The 22,381-nt window shown below is 50.8% G+C and overlaps 2 protein-coding genes across 2 annotated transcripts in view; one reads left to right on the forward strand and one right to left on the reverse strand.

Moving 5' to 3' along the window:
- Positions 1–6,952, reverse strand: part of GARNL3 (GTPase activating Rap/RanGAP domain like 3) — a 108,104-nt gene extending 101,152 nt beyond the window's left edge. Inside the window, exon 1 of the mRNA XM_044439946.1 lies at positions 6,920–6,952. The gene's annotated coding sequence lies outside the window, so the exon portion shown is untranslated. The remainder of the gene's footprint in view (positions 1–6,919) is intronic.
- Positions 1,378–22,179, forward strand: LOC123028276 (stomatin). Its single transcript, XM_044439947.1, has 7 exons — positions 1,378–1,489; positions 8,021–8,124; positions 9,097–9,169; positions 10,997–11,079; positions 17,005–17,208; positions 17,927–18,061; positions 20,024–22,179. The coding sequence occupies exons 1-7, from the start codon at positions 1,435–1,437 to the stop codon at positions 20,216–20,218; spliced, it is 849 nt and encodes a 282-aa protein (XP_044295882.1). The 5' UTR covers positions 1,378–1,434; the 3' UTR covers positions 20,219–22,179.
- Positions 22,180–22,381: the final 202 nt, after the last annotated feature.

Raw genomic sequence — 22,381 nt, forward strand, 5'->3', positions numbered from 1 at the left:
GACAAGCTTCTCTGGACAGGAGTCCACCTCAACTAGTGCACAAAGTGTAATCCTCAGTTTATGGGTTCTCTACTCCCTTTAAGTAGCATCCATTGCGACTCTGTCCAAAGGCGCAGAGCTGGATTAGATCCCACTGAAAGCAGGAGGCAGTGGGGCCATGAAATTCACGGGGTGATGCTGGACCAGTCACTGCCTCTTAACCTAACCTACCTCACAGGGTTGTGGTTGTGAGGATAAACACGAACCATGTAACTACCTTGAGTTCCCGAGAAGAGGAAAAAAGGAGGGATCTAAATGCAAAAACAAATTAGCACGTGGGTGTTTTCTGGCTACATGGGAAAGGGCCAACCCGCCCTCTTCTCGGGCAGTAAAAGGGCTGGTACCTATGTCGCTAACGGTTCCCCTTCCCCACCATCCCGTTTCCAATCCAGGGGAGGGCGCGCTGTTTCCTGCAACGCCTTAAGCGGGTGTCTCCAGCATCCCTGGGGATTTCCTAAGGAGGCAGCGAGCAAACAAAAGGGCAGTCTGTGGTGCCATGCCCGGAACGGTTGCCACCCGTATCTGTTGTTCTCCTTCCCAGCAGGCTGTGTCGCAATGCTGGGGAGGGCATTGCGACGCCTTGCAAAACACAAGCACCATGGGGCGCAGCTCAGCGCAGGGCCCTGGAAACAGGACTAGAACGGGGTCCGCCGGGAGGCTTTGTGCAGGCCTGCCTGGAGGGTGGGGGGAGCTCGGCTGCGGAGAAGAGGAAGCGCTTCTCTGCCCCCATGTGCAGCGGGAGCCCCCGCCCGGCCATCTTCCCGCGCTTCCGTGGCTGGAGAGCATTTCCATGCGTGGACTGCCCACTGAAGGGGGCATGGATGTCTTTAGGCAGCAACTATATGCGGCTTCTCCCCCCCCCCGCCCCCGCGTGTTCGGCTTTGGGTCCACTGCTGGAACTTGAGTATGGGGAGCGGGGCTGACTTCCCACCCCTGCGGCGCTGCGGCTTGGCTGCCGGGGGGCCTCCTCCGCTGCCAGGCGCGCCTCCTCGGATGCAAGTCCCGGCGAGCTCAAGTGCGGGAGAGGAGGCGCGCCCGCGGGCGACCCGGGGCCAGGGCCGTCTCACCCGCAAGGAGGGGCCCCTGCGGCCCCGACTGTCGGTTCTGGAAGTTTTCCCAGTGTCCAGGGGTTAACGCGCGCAGGTTGGGACGGGGCCCACGGGCCCGTGCGCCCAGGCGCCCCGCCCCGGGCTCGGCGGGTCCCCGGCTCGCCTCGCCTCCTCGCCTCGCCTCGCCACGCCACGCCACGCCACGCCCGCGCGGAGGGCGTCGCTTGCTCTCGAGTAGGCGGGCCGGGCGGCGCCCCAGGGAGGCCCTGCCGCGCGCGCCCAGTGCGCTCCCGGGCAGGCGAGCGGAGCGCGGCGCTGCAGCAAGCTGGCCGCCTCGGTGGGCGTCATGGAGGACGCGGAGAAGGGCGTCCGCCCCAAGCGCGACGGCTCCAAGATCGGAGGTGGGCGGCGCGGCGCGGCGGGCCCTCCCCCCTCCCCTGCCCCCGCGCACGAGCGTGCCCCTGAGCGAGCGCAGAGTGCCGGGGCTTTCGCTTCCGCGGGAAAGGCTGAAGGCGGGCTCAGCCTGTCTGGCAGGAGAGAGTCCGCGCCCCGGCACCTGCCTGCGCTTCGCGGAGGCTTTTCTTCCGGGCGCGGACCCGTCTTGCTCGGGAGACGCCCGTGGGGTTTTTGGAAGGCTCCCTTAAGCGAAGGCTGCTTCTGCCGTCTGGGGTGAGGTGCCGGGGGCAACGAGAGCGCTTCTGAGCGTGTGCAAAGCGTTCCTGTGCCTTTGCAAGGGGAGAGAAGCAGCCAGGGAAGGGCTCGTGGCCCTCGCTCGGCTGGGCTGAGGCACGGTTGTGTCCTCAGAAAGGCATGTGGAGAAGCGAAAAGGCAGGGCTGGGGCTTCCATTCTCTTCCCCTTGTTCCATGCTTGGTCTTTTGTGCGAGGAATCAATTTCCATGCCACCTTACGGACTAGAAACTTAAGATCAAGAATGCTCAGAATGTGAGCAGAACTTGTTGGGGATCTGTTTCAGAGGCAGTGCTTATTCCCCATCGGCGGCATGCTTTTGCTGTGACACTACATTGAACACTACAGCTTTTGAAATTAAGTCCCATCGAAAAGGAAACCCTTCGAGCGACTACCAAGAGGGATGGGGGTGCGGGCAGAGGAGCCTCGAGGGGGTAATTTGTTGACTCTGCTAAACATCGCTGCTGTTAGCAACCATCGAGGCCGTTATGTGGCTGTCAGATTAAAGGTTTAAAATGTTACTAACCAGCTTCTCCAGCGCCACGGCAATGCTTTGAGCAAATAAGGAACTACAGAAGGGATCGAGGGCAATGTGTGTTTTGCAGAGAACCGAATTTCAGTTCAGAAAATGTATTTGCACGCAGTGATCCCTGCAGAGCGCTGGACATGGATGGGATTGCAACCCTTTAGCCCCAGACAGAACAGCAAATTGTCAAGGGATGGGCTTCAAAAGGCATTTTCCTTTTGCAAAGTTCGCACAGCGGTGCAGCTTTTGGAAAGGAGAAAACCCTACCAGGAAAAGTAAGAGTGCTTCACTCACGTTGATTGCCATGAGTCACCGAAACAGCAAGGGCTGACAGATTTGCTCAGGCGCGTGAGATTATGACAACCCTCCGATTTGCAGGAAAGGCAGAAAGGGACAAAAAGGATCACGCGAAAGGGGTGCCCTTTTCGTTCTTGGCGCTTATCCATGTCTGCTCTGTGATTACAGAGAACCCTCTATGCAAAGCAACAGCTTCTTCCTTCCTGTAAAAGCTGCTTCCCGTTACCGCAACCAGCGCTGTCCAGAAATACAGTGGTGAAAAATAAGATCGATCTGGCGCATTTCCACGTGTTGCTCAGCACGCAGTTCATAAGGTGCAACACACTTGGCGGGATGAAAATCCTGCTGGGCTTTGCCAGCTTCAGTTGCAGCAACAGATGCCGACGGGCATCTCACCACGGCTCCGGCGGCACGGTTGATCAGGTGCCCTCCCAGCATTAAAAAAACTCCTGGCGCTGAACCTGGTCATATGACTGAGCACTGGGGAGCGGGAGGGGGGTTGTGAACACTTGTACTGTGCTTAGCACATACGGTTTGCATAAATAAATGCAGGTAATTCATTGCATGGCTCTAAATGGAGGAAGAAATGAGACCCCACTGGAGATCTACAAGCTTACCCACAGTTTTACCCATATATACCTACCCACCCCCTTAGATCAGCTCCCGAGGCCCTTCTATGAGAGTCACCCTCAGGGAGATGAGAGGGGTGGCGACCAGGCGAAGGGCCTTTTCCGCTGCGCCTCCCCATCTTTGGAACTCCCTCCCTAGGGAAATTCACCTGGCGCCTTTTTTATTTTCCTTTTAGCGCCTGGTGAAGACATACCCTGTTTAGGATTTTTTTTAACACTTAGCCTGAATGCTGTGGCCCATTTTATATTGCTTCCATAGATGTTTTAATTCATCATATTTTAGTGTGTTTTATTTTGTTAATATGTATTGTAAGCCACCCACAAAGGCCTCGGGAGTTATAGGCGGCCTATAAATACATGTATGAATATATGAATAAATAAATTTTGCAAGTTTTTGCTGGTCCTTATAAAAGCTCCCCTTTTTCCCCTCTTCTTTTGGACCAACATGGCTCCCTCTCTTTCTTCTACCTCCTGCTTATCCCTGGATGCCTTCAAGATACACTGCACAAGTTTGGGCTCCGTTATGTTTGCCGGGGTGGGCTATGCGGAAGGACTGTAGGAAAACATGGATGCAGGGAGAACCTACATCTGTGTACTCATCTCAGACTTTCACATGGCCCCTCAGACTCTTGGGGCTGGATCAGTCCGCTAGCTGGAAGTCTGTTTGCAAGGGAAGCGGATCCGGTATGCTGGGAGGGTGTGCTGCCTTGCCTCAAGCTAATCCACAGTCTGCTGGGGAGGAAGGCGGGCAGGACCTTTGCTCCCCCCGCAGAAAAGGTAAAAGCACCATGCAAGGAGCAGTTGCAAAGGTTAACGGTTGCTCACGGCTAGGTTTTTCCATCCAGCTGCTTCGGAGTGAGTGCGTGGGAGGCATGTGATCCGTTCTTAACGCGTCTTGCCCTGGCTTAGGTGCATGCAGGTACTCCAGGTAGGATTCCCTTTTGTGCACAACTGCCAGGTGTGCCAGAGCTCTGCCCCCCCCCACCTTTCCACTTCCCCACCTTAGTTTTAGTGCAGTCTGCCAGCCCTTAACAACACCGCAACAGTTTTCTGACTTCGGAAACTGAATTCACCTCCAACAGCAAAACACGACCGCTCTCCTTCTCCTCACTCTCAGCCACAATTATATAGTTATTCTATTTTGCTTATGCTATCAAACAACACATTGAAAACGGTAATAAGAAACCCCAAACAGTGAGTTACATGGAGTTTTTCGGAGCTAAATTTGCCGGGTATGCAGGGAAAGACCATTTGTGGTATTTTGCCTGTGAGTCTTACTGTGACCTAGAAATGTCATTCCACTAAAATGGTTTGTGAAGATTTATTTTTGTTTCTGGTTCTGCTTAGCCGTTTGTGATGGGCTGGTTGGATGCAGAAAGTAGATGCGCTTTTAGTACAGGCAGAGCTTAGGGGTTGCTTGGGGGTCCATGTCTGTGCACCTCTACAGTATGGTAGCCCTCAAAAACTCTGACCAACTTTGGTGTCCCAGGTACACCCACCGGATCCACCTCAGGTGCCACACAGGTGGCCCAGCAGTCGCTCTATGTCCCGTTAGCCTGGAACAACCCCGGCCTTCAGTGGGTGCCTTGCGGTGCAGAGAAGGCAAATCAAAGGATGAAAATAATTCACCCTGTGAATGATTACTGCTCTCCTCTTGCACTGGGCCTCTGCCGAGGCCGGGCACCTGGGTTTTGGGCACGATGCCATGGAGCCCTTCCAAGATGTAGGACTTCAACCAGTTGCGAGTTGGCTGGTGGAACCACAGCTCTTAGCGATGAGGTCAAGGCAGAGGAAGAAGCAAGTTCCGCTGCGTTTCCCTGACCGCAGTAAAATCCATGCAGGAGGGAAAGACGATGCCTTGTCATCGCAGTGCTGGGAGCTGTTCTGGCTGCAAGCATCTCAGGTATTTGTCTCTGTTTGACAGCAAACCAGAACCCGGGAATGTCTCCTGCTCTTGCAGCCATCCTGGAAGCCACTTTATATGGCTCGGGGCCAAAGGAAAAGCACCCGGCGGAAATTTAGGGGTTTCCTGGACCTTGCCACTTAGGTTGTGAAGGAGGCACCGTTTTATAAAGAAGGAGTCGTGCTGGGGAGAAAGCTGGGCGGCAGCGCTCTCCGTGATGTGATAGTAGTTCGTCTTATGGGTGGGAGTTTTCCTTCCTTCCTTGCCAGCCGAAATGGGGTTTCTGCCTAAGGTATTTAATCTGGCCTGAGTAGTGATACTACTTCAATCCAAACCTGAACTTTGTTTACGGACAATTTACAGTGGGCAATACTATATATAAATTACCATAATCCCCTTCAACTCTTTTGACATTTCATTTTTAGCAGTGTTAAAAGGGCCAAGCTTTCAGCTCTGAAAAGATTCAGCATTTTTTTTTAATTATCACCCTATTTAAATCCAGTACAGTTTTAAACAATTCTTCCTGAACACAGGGGCTTGAAACAGATGTGTTTTTACAAGTGCTTGGATAATCTTATAGTTTGTTTTCCCTCTAATGCTAAACATTTTCTGCCTCATTGTAACTTGTGTGTTATGTGCAATGTGTTAATTTACAAGGGCTAGAATTGCCACACTTCATGCCTGGTATGGGAAGGAAGGAAGTTTCTAGTTTCTAGCTTGGGAAGGAAGTTTCTAGTCCTGTTAAAATCAGTACGGGAACTGTCAGTTTAAAGTCGATTATTAATTAAATTATTAGATTTATATCCTCCTGCTCCCAATTTTATCCCTACAACAAGAACCCTCACCAATTTGTACTGGGCTGAAAATGTCTCCGTTCTTATCCTTTCACACTCTGTACAGCCAAAATATCCATTTTACCAGAACTCATTAGTATGCGGCTATGCCCCCGCTCCTTGGAAGTTAGTGATTTCTCCATGGATCTGGGCCCTGCACAGTAAATATTCCCCAAGCAGATCCATTCTGTCTGACTAAAGAGACCTTCTCTTTGTAAATAGCAGCTTTTTGCTTCTAGCAAATTGTTTGCCAATTCTGTAACCCCTGCAAATGAGAAACAGGACAGCCAAAAAAGCAATCTATTTGAGGCATTTCCTCATGTTTCTTGGGGTGTAATAAATAACCCGCAACAAGCTTGAATTAAATTCCAGCTCAGTTTTGTCATCTTAATCTGTAGTAACGTTTCCTCCTGTGTTTCCCCACTGCTCTGGGAACAAAAGCCATGGCACGGTTGATAGTTTGCCCTTCCTTCCAACCTTAGAAAACTCCTGGCTCTGAAACTAGTGATACCGATCTCTCTAGGATGAACACTTGGGAACAGAGTGTTTTAAATATTTTTGTACAGTGTCTTGCAGTTATTAGACATTCTGTATAAATAACAAATGGAGATAACACTTGATGATGCGTCTCTAAGCATAATTTTAAAAATAATCCCCAAACCTGTGATTATCTGTGCAGCTTGCAATGATCAAAGTGAAGCTATCATCCACACAAGCCTCATAAAATGCAGGTGTTCAAGTGCACAAATACGGTTGTTAACCATGGTTAAGGAAAACAAACCACGGATAAGCGCTCAGAAATGCAGGCAGGACCCCTGGCTGGGGCATGCGAGGACTTGTGGCCCTGTGTGATGTCTAAAGCTGTGCCCTTGGTCACTGTTATTACCACTTATGTCAAAAGCTAACCCGATTCTACAAACACTCATCTGTATGTGGTTAAAACATTGCAACTCACCGAACACAAGAGGGGGAGATCAGCGGATTTGGGAACACCAAGGTCTGCAGAAGTCCAAAAACCTTCAGGGGGGAAAAAGGTAGGTAGATTAAAAAAACAGCACCTGATGGAGTATTGTTCATGCTCATTTAATCTGTGTGCCAGGCAGGAAAGGAAGGGAATCAATGGAGTTTCTCGGGATGCCAATTTCAGCAGTTTAAATTGAAACTGTTTGGCAACCTTCAAACAGTTGCAGTCCTGACATATTGTACAGAACCCAAAATAGCCACATGGAGCTCTCCGTAATTTTTATAAGCTTTCTGGTATGGTTGATATTTTGCCCTCCCTTTCTCAGTCAGAGAAGCCACTGCATTTCAAAGACAATCCGCTCACCCTCTCGGCATATCTGTGGGTCAAGAGCTTAGCTGCCACATATTCAAGACAAACAGAGAAGAAAAGTGTTGCGCCACAGAATTTGTTCCCACAAGACGTGGAAGTGGTCGTTAGCCTTAGAGAGAGAGAAATGAATCCAGAGTTGGGAGGAAGAAGCAGCTGAACAGCTCCGGTCATTTCCATCCAGATGCCATTTGCCCCAACTCCTTTGGATTCCCGGGAGCACAGATAAAATTATTTTTGTGTGCAATTCCAGGCAGAATGCATCTTCTGGAAAACAGATATGCCAAGCCCCTGAGATTTCCTTAAGAGGTCTGTGTACATTCTTGAAAATGAACTCATTGTGCTCTTGGCCACTGGAAGACGCTTTTCTTCCTTGTGGGAGGAGAGTATAGTAATAAGCAGATCCTTGTAACCTTCCTTCTGCAAGCCTTAAGGTTGTCTGTGCGTTCTTGCATTAGCCCCTTGCAAAAATATTGGACTACAAGTATTATCAACCCCAGCCATCTGGGATGATGGGAACTGTAGTGTGAGGCACCTGGAGGGACACTAGGTTGGGTAACAGTTGAACCCTTTTCCGTTTGGGGAGCCAAGATACACATACGTTTCCCAACGCTGTCAGAGACCAAACGGCCTGCTGAATTAGGTAAGAGGGCTGCCGTTTCTGATGTGAAACATACACAGGTAATAATCCGGGGCATTTTGCTCCCTTGTTTTCTCTGTTTCCAGAGGGATCTTTCACTGGCCTTGGCCTGTGCGGCTGGATCCTGGTCATATTTTCATTCCTCTTAGTCACTGTGACTTTCCCCTTATCCGTCTGGCTGTGCATAAAGGTAAACAAAACCCTTACCTGGAAGAGGTTCAGCCCATAAAATCCCATGTCAGGTCTCGGTGTGGGAGCTTTCTTTGGCCAGGCACCCTTGCTCAGGTGCCGATGCAGGGGGGCGGCGGGTGGAGAGGGGTGACAAGCTGTGTCCCCCCACCCCAGCTGGAGGGTGTCTCTAGACACTGGGGCTAGCCCAGCCCCTTTGCCTGCCCACCGAGCGGCACGCTGCCCCCCATTCCCCCGGACTGTCCAAAGCAAGGCTCCTGGCTTGTTGCTGGCTTAAGAAACTGCAGAGGAGAGGTGGAACGGCTTGGCCTTCTCTGCGCCCAGCGTGGAAGGCGATCAGGCTGCCCGAGGCGGGAAGCCGCTGGCTGGTGCCCAGCGCAGAAGGGGCAAGAGCGGCGGGACCCCCCTCGCCAGCTCTGCCTGTCCCCCGCAGCTAAGAAACCGTTTGCTGGCAGTCGGATGTGTGGGCATATTTTTCCAGGGTGCTGTGTTGGGCCATGGCTCACGGAGGAGCGCCTGCCAGTTGAGCAGATAGAAGAGGGGGTTGGTCTATTTGTCCATCTAAGCTGGTGTGCCTGCTCTAACTGGCAGCTCAGCAGAAAAGCCCCCTTCCTTCCCACCACCGCTTTTTTTAAGCTCCAGAGTTCAGGATTGAACTGGAGACGACTTGAGCCCTCAGCGTGAGCTGCAAGAAATAGATAAGCGAAATCATCTTTTACTGCTATTCCATGAAAAGGGACCGGGAATGGCGAAATGCGTGACCTTCTGCATTGCTGTGCCATCCCGTGCTCTGAAATTAGTGCCTTGTTCACATCCAGTTCCCCTTCTTCTCGCCTCCACCCACCTTGGTGTCGCTTCCTGCATGTGCTAGGAACGGATGCTGCACAATTAGCACAAACCAGGAGGGGGTGTGCAGGACGGGGGAGGGGTGCACGGCTGGAAAAAGGACCGGCAATTTTCTTTTCCGTTACAGATCGTCAAGGAATACGAGCGAGCCATCATCTTCCGGCTGGGGCGCATCCTCAAAGGAGGTGCGAAGGGGCCCGGTGAGTGCTTCTGCGCCCTGGTCCCTTATTTTGCAGAATGTTTGTGCAGAGTTATGCTGTTGAAATCTCGGGCATGTTTGCATTTACTGTGAAACCAAGGGGGCTTGGCTGTCGTGCAAACAGACCCATGGTGAGTGCAAACAGTCAGCCGATCCCGGGTGCTTGGCCTCTCCGCCAAATTCCCCTCTTGTCGGCGTTTGCAATCCCTGCATGGGCAGGCACCGCCTTGGCGTAGCTGCCAGTGCCAGACTAGAAATGAAAAACCCACACTGTGCACACAGGAATGTGTGAGCAAAGGTAAATGCACTGGTCCACATGGATGTCAGTCCTCTGAGGGGAAGCATCCTTGACCCAGCTTGAACAGGCTCCAAAGCCATCCTTTCCGGCTCCTATCGCCTGCTCCCGGAAGGGGGTGCGAGGGGGTGTTTATGAGGGATGGGCACAAGCCTCCCACCAACGTTCTAAGCTTTTCTCTCTCCCACTTTAATCCCCCTCAGGGAGCCAATTTTACACTTTGTCCTGAGCCTCTAGGGATGCAAGAAAATGCAGTGACCGTTAGGGAAATCAGTCTGGGATGGCCCGGCATGGCAACCCGCAGAAGGCAGCAGCAACCTGCCACGGGTAACCGTGCTGAGTGAAGTCCAGCTTGGACCGTGTTCTATCAGAGCATCGTCCAACTGGGGCCGTGTTCTCTCTGAGCAAGCTTGGGATTTTACTTATTTATTTAAAACTTTGATATGCTGTCCCTTATGCACAGCATCTCAGGATGGCTTACAATCATTAAAACAAAAATGCAATAAAACCACCATATCAACATAATAAATACAGATAACCAGGAAATATAAATTAAATAAAAAGCGACTGTTGAACATCAAAATATTAGTTTTTAAAACAACAGTTAAATAGAAAGGTGTTGACCGAAAAGAGTATCAACCCCGTGCCAGGTGCACACCTCTAGGAAGCACGTTCCACCTGCCGGACTGCCTAAATAGGCTTGCTCGGATGGGACACCATTTTCAGAGTCCCGTCTCTGCAAAAGTGTCGGGTGGACTCCATCAGCTGCCGATGAACCGCAAAAGGCCTGGCCTGGCCTTCCTGGGTACCTTGCACAGCGGCCTGGAGGGTCAAACCAGCTGATTCCACAGCTCAGGGGGGAGAGTTTGTCACCTGCTCGGCTAAAGGCACTGCTACGGCTGCCTGAAAAGAGGGCACACTGCCAAGAGACCACCCTCTGGGAATGGGCGGGATAAAGATAAACTTCGCCACCTCTCCCCAGCCAATGCAGAGCCAGACACGTGGCGCTCTCCCCACCTGTCCTTCCTCCCTGGAACCCCATCTCTTTACCCCTCTCCCCCACTGCGTTGGCAACAAGACTGGAGACGTTAAGAGTGTCAGGCTGGGACCCGGCAGATCCAGGTTCTAGTCGTCACCCCAAAGCTCGCTGGGTCACCTCGGGGCCGTCACAGCTTTTCAGCCTAACCTAGAGTCGCATGGAGAGTTGGGGTGCCATGCAGGTCCCCGGGGGGTCCCCAAGAGAGGCAAAAAGGCAGGTGTTCAATATAATATTCAATCAACAGAGGTAAATAAGAACAAGGTTCTAGTCCTCAATTGGCCACGAAACTCACTGGGGTGGCATCTCAGCCTAAGCTACCTCGTGGGGTTGTTGTGAAGGTAAAATGGAGAAGAGGAGGATTATGCAGACTGCACTGGGCTCCTTGCAGGAAGAAATGAGGATCCAAACATAACCCACAAAATAAATGCTCAGCACACCAACACCCCTCTCTTGAAAGCGGCTGAATTTGACTCTTGCCCTTCCGTTTTCTGCAGGCCTCTTTTTCGTCCTGCCCTGCACAGATACCATTATCAAAGTGGACATGAGGACCATCTCGTTCGACATCCCGCCGCAAGAAGTAAGAGCTCCCCTCCCCTGGCCCCCTTCCCTGCCTTTCGCCTGCTGGATATAAATACACTCGGCCAGCATCGGCTGCCCCCTTTCATGGCCTCACATCCCGGGATGCTGCAGCTGCTGCGGCCTTGCCACAAAGGACTGAGCTACGGACCGGTGCCAGTCTTGCCTCTGGCATCAGCTCGTGGGAAGGTCTCGGGCACCTGCCGTGGCTCAGTCCCTCCTCTGTGAGATGGGGATGATGGACACAGGGAGAGCGGCCTGCCGTACCGGCTGGTGGTTAGATGCCTGAGCAAGTGAGCATGAAGCGAGGGGAGAGCGCGACCCCGTGGCGACAGGGGTCCCTTGTCCCCCGAGTCACTTCTCTGCTTGCCGTCACTGCAGAGAGGGCTCTCCAGGGGTGGGTCTACTCGCGTGCCGCATTCCACTAGAAGTTCAGCTGGACGCCATCAAGCCCAGATGCCTCTGCTGGAAAAGTCCACCTCCCAGCTTTGTCAGGGCTCGTCCTTCACAAGGCGCCGCGATGCTTGGCTTTGCTGCTCTTTTGCACCTCTCCTTTCTCAGGGCGCAGGGAAAGCAGGGCAGAAAGACAGCCCTGGGCACCTCTGCTCTGCGGCACAGTTTCCCTTGCTGCGCTTTGCCGTAGGTCGTGTAACTCCATGTTTGCTAGTCGACTGCCTGGGCATTGTTGCAGAACTGGGCCGAGGATAATGGGTCCATTATTAGAAGCCTGATTACGAAGCATTGTGTATTTGTTGATGCAAATTTCCTGCTTCCTGGTTGCCTCCGTCCCCCACCTTTCCACCTGGCACTTCAGAGTTTTTTCCCAGGTCAGACGGCCCTGTGGGTTGGGCTTTTTTGTAAGCAACTGTGCATTTCCCTTTGAGAAACTATCCATGGGGTTGTAGGAGGATTTTTGTTTCCCATCTTCTGCCTCGGTCCAAAGCTGCATCTTTTCGCAAGATAGCTGCAAGCCACTGGAAAATCCTGGAGTGAAATCGTAGTATGTTACTGTCCTGTGGGTGATCATCTACAAAGAGTTCCCTCCCAGAGGCACAACCTGCTTGGAATATTTTCCTGCTTGAGCCTGCGGAAAACTGAAGATGTGCTTCTTGCCCTTGAAGCCCCTAAATCGCCTGGGGACTTGTCTACCTTTAGAGCGGCTTTGCTTGAGAAATACCTGTGGTCTCACTCTGCGCTCCCCTGCGAACTCAAGCACAATGCATGGTTGCAAGGTAGAAGCAGAGCATTTCCTAAAGTGACCCTTCACCAACAGAGCTCTCTTCCTACAAAGACTCACCTAGCATCCTTCGTTCCATGTTGTTGGCGTCTGGCACAGAACTGGCTGCTTCATGGATCCCTGGGGGCTCCCTGGATGAGCTGGTGTTTCTTTTCAAGTATGCTGTATAAAGGTTAGAATAATAGCTCTCGCAAGGCATATAACCCTATAGATCCAACAGGAAAAAGGCACGAAGAACAACTGGGAAAACAAGCTAATGCTTCCATAAGCAAAAAAGTAGCATGTAATTTTAAAGAAAATCCCTGAAAATAGAAACCACCATTCCAGGGCTGCTCAAGAAAGTGGAAGGCAATGGTTTCTACACAACCCCATGGCTGATTTTGCCGGTAGCGTTGGTGATTACGTGGTGTAGAAATACAATGACTATTAACGATAGTGCTAATCGGCGTCGTGCAGCTTTTGCACTTTCGAGGGGCTTTCAAACCCGAAGAAGCTTCCAAAATGACAACAGTAGAAAAACGGATTTTTAAACATGTTGCATCTTCAGGCAAGATTGCCAAAATGCTGAAATATCTTCCTACAACTGCACTGAAATCTTCAGAAGGCCTGGGAAAATAAAAAGACCCTGGCCTGGAGCTGATGGGAGAAGCTTCTGCCGTCAAGAGAGGTCGTTTCCTCAGCTGCCACTTCTCTGGTGGACACTGGATATGCAGATCATAAAACACAGGAAGAGCCACATGAAAAGAGTTGGACCTTGTTCCGATCTCCTGTTGCGGATGCTTTGTATCAGGCACTTTATAATAGACTCCCCAGGTTGAAAGCCCTGTCAGAGCTGGCCATATTGAGCAATGGTGATTCACACTGGTGAGTACTGGGAGCTGTCGTTCCAAAAACGGTGAGGACTAGTAAGTTATCTGCAAGGCTTACTAGCCCTTGCATTAGCCGGATAGTCCCTTGCAGGGAAGGCATGGCGGAGTTTGTATACCATGGAAACGAGCTGGCAGAATATGGGCTGTGATTACCTAATTCGTATTCCTGAAATAGAAACAACGGTGAGGTTGGCTGTAATTGCATAATACCGAGTTTTATTAGGGTTTGATTCTAAATAGGATTAAAGAAGTCTAGCCATGCATGTTGCTTTCCAGCGACGCTGCTTCTGTGCACACCGTGCTATTGGAGAAAGAGTGGCAGCAGTCCACCGGGGGGGGGGGGGGGGGGGCCTTTCTTTCACTCAGGGTTTCCCAAAATAATATGGAATTCTGTCCCTCTGAAATGTCCGGAGCCTTTTTTACGTAGCGAGAGGCTGTTCTTTTCAGAACAGAGTCAAAACATGCCTTTTTCTTCTTCCCGACATGGTCTTTTTTCACTCTCTCGGTTTAGTTTCTAATCCACAGTTACAAATGTTTCCTTCTCTTCCTGTGTCGCGAAGCCATTAGATCGTGAGCTTGCAGGCTCAGAAAAGCCTTGCTTGTCTACAGCACAGGCTGTTGGCTTTCTGGCTGCCTTGCTCTCCAGCCCACTTCCTTCGAAACTCCTTGCAGATTCCTCAAAGAAATGGCAGGCAGGTTTTGTCCTAAGACAGCATACGGTCTGCTGCTGATCCTGCCCTGCGAGGTCCAGCCACGCAGAAACAGCTGGGCGGGCCTGAGGGACGCCAGAGACTCGGCCACGCTCCACACGACCTGAGCCCCATGTTCCAGGGGCGGGTGGACGTTTGACTTGTCAGACCTGCCGTCCTTCGGCTTGATCTCTTGTGTTTTTTAATGTTTTCATGTCTCGGTTAGCCTGAGTTAATGCTGTGCCTTTAAGAAAATTCTGAGTCAAGGAACTCGATTTCAGTATTTGAACTTGAGTGACCGCAGAGGCTGTTTCAAAAAAATCCACTCTGGCTAACCCAAGCTTTCTTCCTTTAGCAGCCGTAATATTGTGTGTGTGTGTGTGTGTGTGTGTTGAGGGGGGTGTTTGTTGCTGCTGCTGCTAATCCTAAAAACTGGGCGTGAGAAATCTTTGCCAGGAAGGGCTTGGCCATGTCCGTTTCCCACATCCCTGGATCTGCTCCCCTAAGTTACAATTCACTGGTGCCAAGCAGAAGACTTCCCTCAGCTTCGCCGTTTTCGGGGGTGATTGCTGCAGAGGTCGGAAGCATTAACCTCCTTCTCCCCCTGTGCTCTGCACCCCCAATCCGCCCTCCACCTGGTTATTAATCTTAGAAAAACCCCTCCCATTGCAGCCAAAGGGAGCTTAATTCTGCAGGGTGGGAGCAGCAACCCTCCAGGAGGAATTGGGGTGGGAGGGTGTTTGGGGACAGGAAGGAGACGGGGTCAAGCGCCTTCTCCCCTCCTAAAAGGTTAGGCAGTCTGGATAGGAGCTCTTTCTGCAGGCACCCGAAGTGTGTGCTGGACGTGTGTGTGTGTGTGTGTGTGTGTGTGTGTGTGATAGTCTTTGCCCCATCCTGCCTCACACTTGCTGTGGTGAGCCAAGGGGGTCTTCCCAGCCTGGTTGCTTGTGTCTTCCTCTCAGCGCCTGGATTTGGAGGAAAGTCATCAATCCCTGCCATGTGGAGAGACAAAATGGGGATCCTTCCACTCCTTTCCTGCCCCTTCCACCGTCTCCTTCTTGGCATCCTCTGTGACCTCCATGCTGCCCAGATCCAGCCCCACCTTCCCCCACCCCAAGACCTGCCTGTGCCCTTCTTCCAGCCACCTGCTCATCTTTCCTTCCTGCTTGTTCCAGCCTCGTAGCACCCTCTCCATGCTCAGAACAGCCTCTCACCCAAGCAGGCTTCCCACCAAACCCCCGCCCGCCCCCCATTCAGCTCCCCACAGCCTCCCTGGAAAACCTTGCAGAGCACCTGCTCTCGGCTACCTGCCCCTTCCTTCAGCTCCCTCCTCCAGACCCACACAGCTGGCTGAACCCCAATCCACTCAGGTAAAGAAGCAAAGATTCGCATCTCATTGCCTGACTGGTATTCATATTCATCCCTTACTATCCGGGCTTCTCCCCGCTCTTTTTCTTTTGCCTTCCCTTCCCACTCGGAGAAAAGAGCAAAGAAAGCCAATTCACGGGGCTTAGAGAGCCAGGATCCCTTTCTGGCCACGGGGCCGCCTGCATGGCTTGGCCAGTCACTATTCAACTTTCAGCTTAATGAAATCTAACAAGAATGTTCCGGAGGGAAGGCAGGTGCACTGTGCAGAGACGGACTCCCAGAGCACCTTGGAACGAGGTGGGGATGCAGCTGTGGTTCCTTTGTACAGTCAAATGCAGAGTTTTGGTTCCTGGGGAAGAGATCTGCTTTGTTTCTGTGAGCTTCCGCAAATTACCTTTGCACCCACCGCTCTTAAAAGTCACTCCTCTTGCTGAGGAGCTATTCCAAAGATGGTAGCCTCCTGGATGTTCGGGTGCCCTTGGAAAGCACCCAGCAATTAGTACTGCCAGGGTGCTTGCTGTCACCCATTCCTCAAAGGGGTTACACAGCTGCACCTGCGAATGACACGCAGTCAGGCATGCTGGATTTAGAAATGCTCTTGCTAAACCTGCCGACTCTTCTCCAGAGTTGAGCTCTGCAGAAAACAAAAAATTGCTCTGGAGAAAGAGCAAATCTGTTCTTTGAGTTTGCGACAGATGCAGGCTGTGTGTCTTGCTGATGGGCTTCCCCGCAAACTTTCAGGTGTCGTAATGGTTATACTGCATTTTATGCCAAAGTGCTGCATGAAAAGTACAGAAAACCCACAAAATCAAATGCTGCCTAACTACGATCGTCATGCTAACAACCTAATTCCAACTTTGTGGTTCCGTAAACAAAAGTGATGGAAGGCTTAACCAATAAACAACTTAATAGAATCATAGAATAGCAGAGTTGGAAGGGGCCATGGAGGCCATCCAGTCCAACCCCCTGCTGGTGCAGGACACCAAGTCACACCATCCCACAGGTGGCTACCCAGTTTCACTTTGAATGCCTCCAGTGTGGGAGAGCCCCCCGCCCACCTCTCCGGGCAGCTGGTCCCACTGTCATGTTGCTCTGACCATGAGGAAGCTTTTCCTGATGTCCAGCCTGAATCTGGGTTGCCACAACTTGACTTGATTATTTTGTGTCCGGCATTCTGGTAGCGGGGAGAAGAGATCTTGACCTTCCCCTTTGTGACAGCCTTTGAGGTACTTCTAGAAGGATCCCATGTCCCCCCTCAGTCTTCTCTTCTCAAGGCTGAACATGCCCAGTTCTCTCAGTCTCCTCACAGGGCAGTGTTTCCAAGCCCTGGGTCATTTTTGTTGCCTTCCTCTGGACGCTTTCTAATTTTTCTGCATCCTTCTTAAATCCTGGTGCCCAGAACTAGACACAGTATTCCTGATGAAGTCTGAACTTAAGGATAAATCTTGCATAAAACCCTTATAAACACACAAATCATGAACACAGTGTACTTCACATAAACAATTAATCCCTTTACTCAAACAGAAAAGATTTTGGGCTCTGCTTAGACTCTTCAGACGTCTCCCCCAGGCACACTGCAGGTGCAAAAGCTAGTTTCTCTTTGCTAATGCATGCCTAGGTGGTAATGCAAAAGCGGATTCCTCGCTCAGGACCAGCCACTTGCGCTGTGCCAGTTGTGGGTAAGCAAAAGCTGGCTTCCTTCTTTCTTTCTGTAATTCATCCGGGTTGATTTTGTTCTCCTCGCACTTCTGTTTCTACCCTAGATTCTTACCAAAGATTCAGTGACAGTTAATGTGGACGGCGTGGTTTACTACCGAGTTCAAAACGCCACCCTTGCGGTCGCAAACATCACCAATGCCGACTCGGCCACTCGGCTCCTGGCTCAGACCACCCTGAGGAACGTTCTGGGAACCAAGAACCTCTCCCAGATCCTCTCTGACCGAGAAGAGATTGCGCACAGCATGCAGGTACGAGCTGCGCATTCGGACTGGATTTCCTGGCGGGTTCAGAGCCGTACAGGAACTGAAAACTGAGCATTTGTCCTGGAGAATGGGGCTAACTGTTTACAGTATTGAAACCAGTGCAAACGGAAGGCAAGCAAAGCACTGCAGAGCATGCCATGGTGGGGGGTTTTTTTCTGGTTTTAAAATCCTCTCAGCATCCCTTGTAACTTGGGCAAGAAGTGTTTTGCTGTAAAGTTTCATTTGCAAACAAAAACATGCTTAGAAGCTAAGCCTTGCAGTCTTTCTGTAGAGAGAATGTTTTAGTTGCGACTGTGTTCTTTTAACCATGGAAACATTCCATTCGGTCACAAGTGCAGGATCCACGATCTCAACAATCTTGATTCTTTTTAATTCAAAGAAAGCAAGTATCTAGTCCTCAGGGGTATAAAGGCAGCCTTGAAAGGGAGTGGGCAATTCCTGATGCTGAAGGCTCGAAACAGGAAGGGTGTGTGTGTTCACAGATTCTGAACAGGGACCTCCATTGGTTCAATGCAACAAACAACTCAGTAAAGCTTAAAAGTGACAAGTAAAGGTATTTAAATATGTGAGCAACAGCCAGCATGAAAGCAGCTTTAAGCACCCCGTTTACTGTTTCAGCCAGGTCTTGTTTTACTCTGCCAGCTCTGCGACTTCCTGCACAATACCATGATCTGCCTTGACATTCCTGCACGTTTTTTAACAGGCCACGCTGGATGATGCCACAGACGAGTGGGGAATAAAAGTGGAGCGCGTGGAGATCAAAGACGTGAAATTGCCCATCCAACTCCAGAGGGCCATGGCGGCGGAAGCCGAAGCCGCCCGCGAGGCGAGAGCAAAGGTAGGAAGGATCTGCCAGTGCAGCTTGGCCTGCAGCCGGTGAAAAAACCAGAAGTTGCTTAGAGCAGGGCTGCAATTGGTGAAGTGGTGGGACAGCCCCAGCCAGCAGAGCTCGCAGCAAGGGACCCTGGGATTTGTAGTCCAACAGCATTGTGGGAGGGCCACAAGCGGGCCGGTCCCGATCTAGAAGCTGAAGGAAGCCAAGATCGATCAACCTTTCCGGGCTGTTGGCCACCGGGGCGCAGAGCTGTCTGGGTTCAAGATACGCAACTTCTTCACTTTCTGGCTCCTGCCGGATCGGTTTGAAAGGAGTGGCACCATTTTCTAAAAATGCCACGAATGCCTAGTTTTCCTAGGTAACCGTATGTTCCAAAGTCTCCGATCCCCCTTCCTCTTAAACACTCACCAGTCAGCAGCAGCACAGGCATAGGGGAGAGGGAAAGAGGAGAACCCCTGCGCTCCCCCCTCTTCCTCCAGCGGCTCTCCCACATCAAAGGCCTGTTGGCCCACGGCAGATGCTTTCTGCAAGCGATGTGCGAATCAGGACCGAGAGGGAGCGATGCTGACATCTTCTCTCGCTGTCATCGTCGTCAGCCGTTCGGCAAGCCCGACCCTTGGCCACCCCATGGATCGCTGCTCTCCAAGCCCCTCTGTCTCGCACGGCTTCCTTCAAGACCGCCACGTCTTTGAGATGTCCAGCCAATGGGTGCGGGGGCAGCCCCTTCTTTTTCCACTGGTCACTCCCAGCAGGACTGGCGTCGGCGCTCATGACATGGCCAAAGCATGGCAGCCTTTGTTTGGCCATCTGGCGTCAAGTGAGACTTTGGGTGAGGCTCACTCGAAGGGCTTCTTTGTTTGCGATGTTTCGTCTCCAGCACCACAATTCCAAAGCACCCACCCTTCCTCTGGGTGCCTTTTCCAGAGCCCAAGTTTCACAGGCACACTTGGCAATCGGAAAAATTATGGTGTCGCTGCCTTCTCTAGAAGTTTGCCAAGGCTCATTTCACGCTCACTTTAATCCAGAAGCCTGCAGATTCCTTTAGCCCAGGGGCTGGCAACCCTTAACCCTCAAAGAGCCATTTGGACCCGTTTCCCGCACAAAAGAAAACACCGGGAGCCGCAAAACCCTTTTGACATCTAAAATGAAGATAACACGGCATATATCGTTTTTTACCTTTATGCTATGTATATCTTCATTATGATTTAGCTGCAGCTCTTGTTCAGTCACTAAAAAGTTATTTTTAATCGTACGTTATAACCTAGTAGGACTCCTTTCATATATTTTGAATAGGAGAACAGCTTCCTGAAGAGTCAAAGTCAGTGCTAAAGGGCTGCATGCGTTAAACAGCAAACCCCATAAGTTCGTCAGCAGTAAAAGCAAATGAATCTACCCATGTATCATTAAACAGTTTGGTTTTCTTCAGAAACTTTTCTTCGATTTATCCATGGTTGGCCTACGGGGTTGGGGGAGGGGGTGGAAAGCTCAGTAAATCTCAGATCTCAGATATAGGTGTGTTTAGTGACTGATTAGCAGATAAACAGTCAAGTGCTGTGAATTGTGACAGGTCCTAAGTGCAGCTTTTAACATTCAGAGGAAGGAGATGACATTGGGACAAAGAGAATCTTTTCAGCAGCTTTGTTTCTTTGTTGGTGTAACATGAGAGCCTGCAGGAAGCTTGTTTAGCAGAGGAATGTAGCGATTTAACTAACTAGCTGATCGACTTAACCAGCTAGCCCTTGGCACAGATCAGTGGCTGTGCCGGTGGTGCGTGGGTGTTTTGAGCGACGAGCCGTGGCAGGGGGATTCAAGAGCCACGTGCGGCTCCGGAGCAGCGGGTTGCCGACCCTGGGCTAGGCCCTCTTTGGGGGCTGGCATTTGGATTCCTTGCCACTGCATGCAAGCTGGCTTTGCTGGCATCGTTGTGACTGGGAAGTCTCTGAACGGCTTTCTGGAACCTTGCAGGTCATTGCAGCCGAGGGCGAAATGAACGCTTCCAGGGCGCTGAAGGAAGCCTCCCTCGTCATCACGGAGTCCCCGGCCGCGCTGCAGCTGCGCTACCTCCAGACCCTGACCACCATCGCTGCCGAGAAGAACTCCACCATCGTCTTCCCGCTGCCCATTGACTTGCTGCAAGGCATCATGGGAGCAAAGCACTAAGGCCCGAGGCGCTGCTGATGCAGGAAAGGAGGGCCCTCTGTTGGGGGCCAGACTGCTGAGAAGACCGAGGCGGTGTCTGAGAGGAGCGGCTCGTTTCTGCATCACGTCTACGCTGAGTCTTGGAATGGCCAGAAGCTCGCATCCTTTTTGCTGTTCCTTGGAACAAATTTTACATCTCTGTTCTTTCTTACTCTCTGTCCTGTCCCCTTTCCTCTGGGGATATGGGTTTGGGGTGCCCATATCTCCCAGAAAAAAAGGAGAAAGTTAGAAAGCTTCTAAAAGCAAGAGGTTGCCTTTTTTAAAAATGTTCTTCTCTCTTGCGAAACAGCTTCTCATCAGAGAACCAAAAGTGGAATTTTCCACGGCTGCCTTGTTGCAACAGAAGGGCTGGAATGAAAACAGTGTAGTTATGGAGACGATCAGCTTGTAGCTACACTGTTCAGTTTATTTTTTTCTTTTACAGGTGCATTGTCTTGTGTGCAAACTAACACAATGACTTTTCCAAGCACTTCTGCAAAAAGGCTTCTATCTCTGCCTTTGATTTCTGCATTTGTTGTTAAAACTAAGTCATGCCTTTATAATTAAAGAAACGCTTATTTTTAGATGTCTACCCATATTCTGGTTTTTTCGCTTTTTATTAAAAAAAATTGATCAACAGAAAGTTGAAAATTCCTGTTGCTAGAAATCCAGTGGTGCCTTCCGAGTGTTAATAATGCTTAGTTTTGTGTTTTGTTTTTCCTCTTGAAGATTCGGCAGAATGTCTCGTTTAGATCTGTGCCGTCAGCTGCAGAATAAATGTTCTCAGCCTTTTGCTCCAAGCCGCCTCGTTCAGCATTCCATTTCCCTCCATGGCCAACCGGCTTCCCCAGTGGGAAGCCCAGTAGGAAGTCACCAGAGTGGCAGGACTCTCCCATGTTCCCCAGCAACTGGTGTACAGAGGCATCCTGCCTGACCCTGGAGGCAGCATACACCCACCAAAACCAGTAGCCAGTGGCAGCCTTCTCTAGGAATTTGCCCGATCCCCCTTCAAAGCCAACCAAATGGTTACTTGAAGGACTGCCTTTTCCGATATATTCCTACCCATCCATTGAGATCTGGGAATGAGGTCCTTCTGAGAGAGCCATCCCTAAACGAGATGCCATTTAGAAGGGCCTTCTCGGTGATGGCCCCCAACCTTTGGAATGGGCTTCTTAAAGAGGTCCGCCTGGCGCCATCTCTACTTTCATTTCCGCACTGGGCAAAGACCATCCTCTTTCGCAGATTCTACAAAACCTGAATCTAAAAACGGATTATAAGTGCTCACTCCGCTCCAACAGATCTCTTCCCCTGAACTTGTACTCTTTGCTGTATATTGCTAGCCACTTAGAGAGTCCTGTCAGGCGACTGAGTGACATATACATTTGAAAATACATAAGTTAAATAAATAAATAAATGCTGGTCAACACGACAGGAATCAGTTCTATCACTGCGTGAAGAGGTTCATCATACTGAGTCTTGTGAGCTTTGTATCTGCTCTGATTTGGAATATGGGATAATTTGTACCATACAGTGCTGATGTGAACTGTAAACTATTATACGTATTAGTTTTGTGTGCATTAGTGTGCATTAGATAGCTGGGAGTGGAGCAGCTAGGAAAAAGGCAAGAGCCCTGCCGGGGGTGGGAAAAGGGCTGATGCCTGAAACATTGATATGTGTCCAGAAAGCAGTGTCCCTGTGTACTGTCCCAGCTGTGCGCTCCCGGGACCCCTCAGCCTTGCCTCGCCCGGTGCTCCCGTGCAAGATTAAAGGATAGGACTGACGGTCACCACCCGCTTTGAAAAAGAAAACTGTTAGAGGACCATCCACCAAAAGTGCTTTTAATGTTCCGTGTGAAAATACTGTCTGTAGATGGATGACAGTTCTGAAAGATGTCCTTGTTTACATGCTTGCACTCATAATAAATGCTCCCCCCCTTTTTTCCAGCTGCTCTTGTTTTTGAGATTTCTCCTTCTTTGGTTAGAGATCCTCTACAGGGTCATCACTGTGTCCCATCCACGTTTTTCCTCCACGGAAAAGCATGAAATCCACATTTGAATAAGTGGGAGGCAATGAAAAATGAAGCTGCAGGTAAAAAGCAGCAGGACTGGCATCTATTATGGTCAGATGTCCTCTTGTTCTGCTCCT

Source organism: Varanus komodoensis, unplaced genomic scaffold (assembly GCF_004798865.1).
Source record: "Varanus komodoensis strain SLA01 unplaced genomic scaffold, ASM479886v1 scaffold36, whole genome shotgun sequence".
Lineage (NCBI taxonomy): Eukaryota > Metazoa > Chordata > Lepidosauria > Squamata > Varanidae > Varanus > Varanus komodoensis.

Excerpts from the sequence above, each read along its gene's own strand:
- LOC123028276 (XM_044439947.1), top strand. The coding sequence starts at position 1,435 with ATGGAGGACGCGGAGAAGGGCGTCCGCCCCAAGCGCGACGGCTCCAAG. Across the intron at positions 1,490-8,020 it reads CGACGGCTCCAAGATCGGAG|AGGGATCTTTCACTGGCCTT; the intron begins GTGGGCGGCGCG and ends CTCTGTTTCCAG. Across the intron at positions 17,209-17,926 it reads AGATTGCGCACAGCATGCAG|GCCACGCTGGATGATGCCAC; the intron begins GTACGAGCTGCG and ends GTTTTTTAACAG.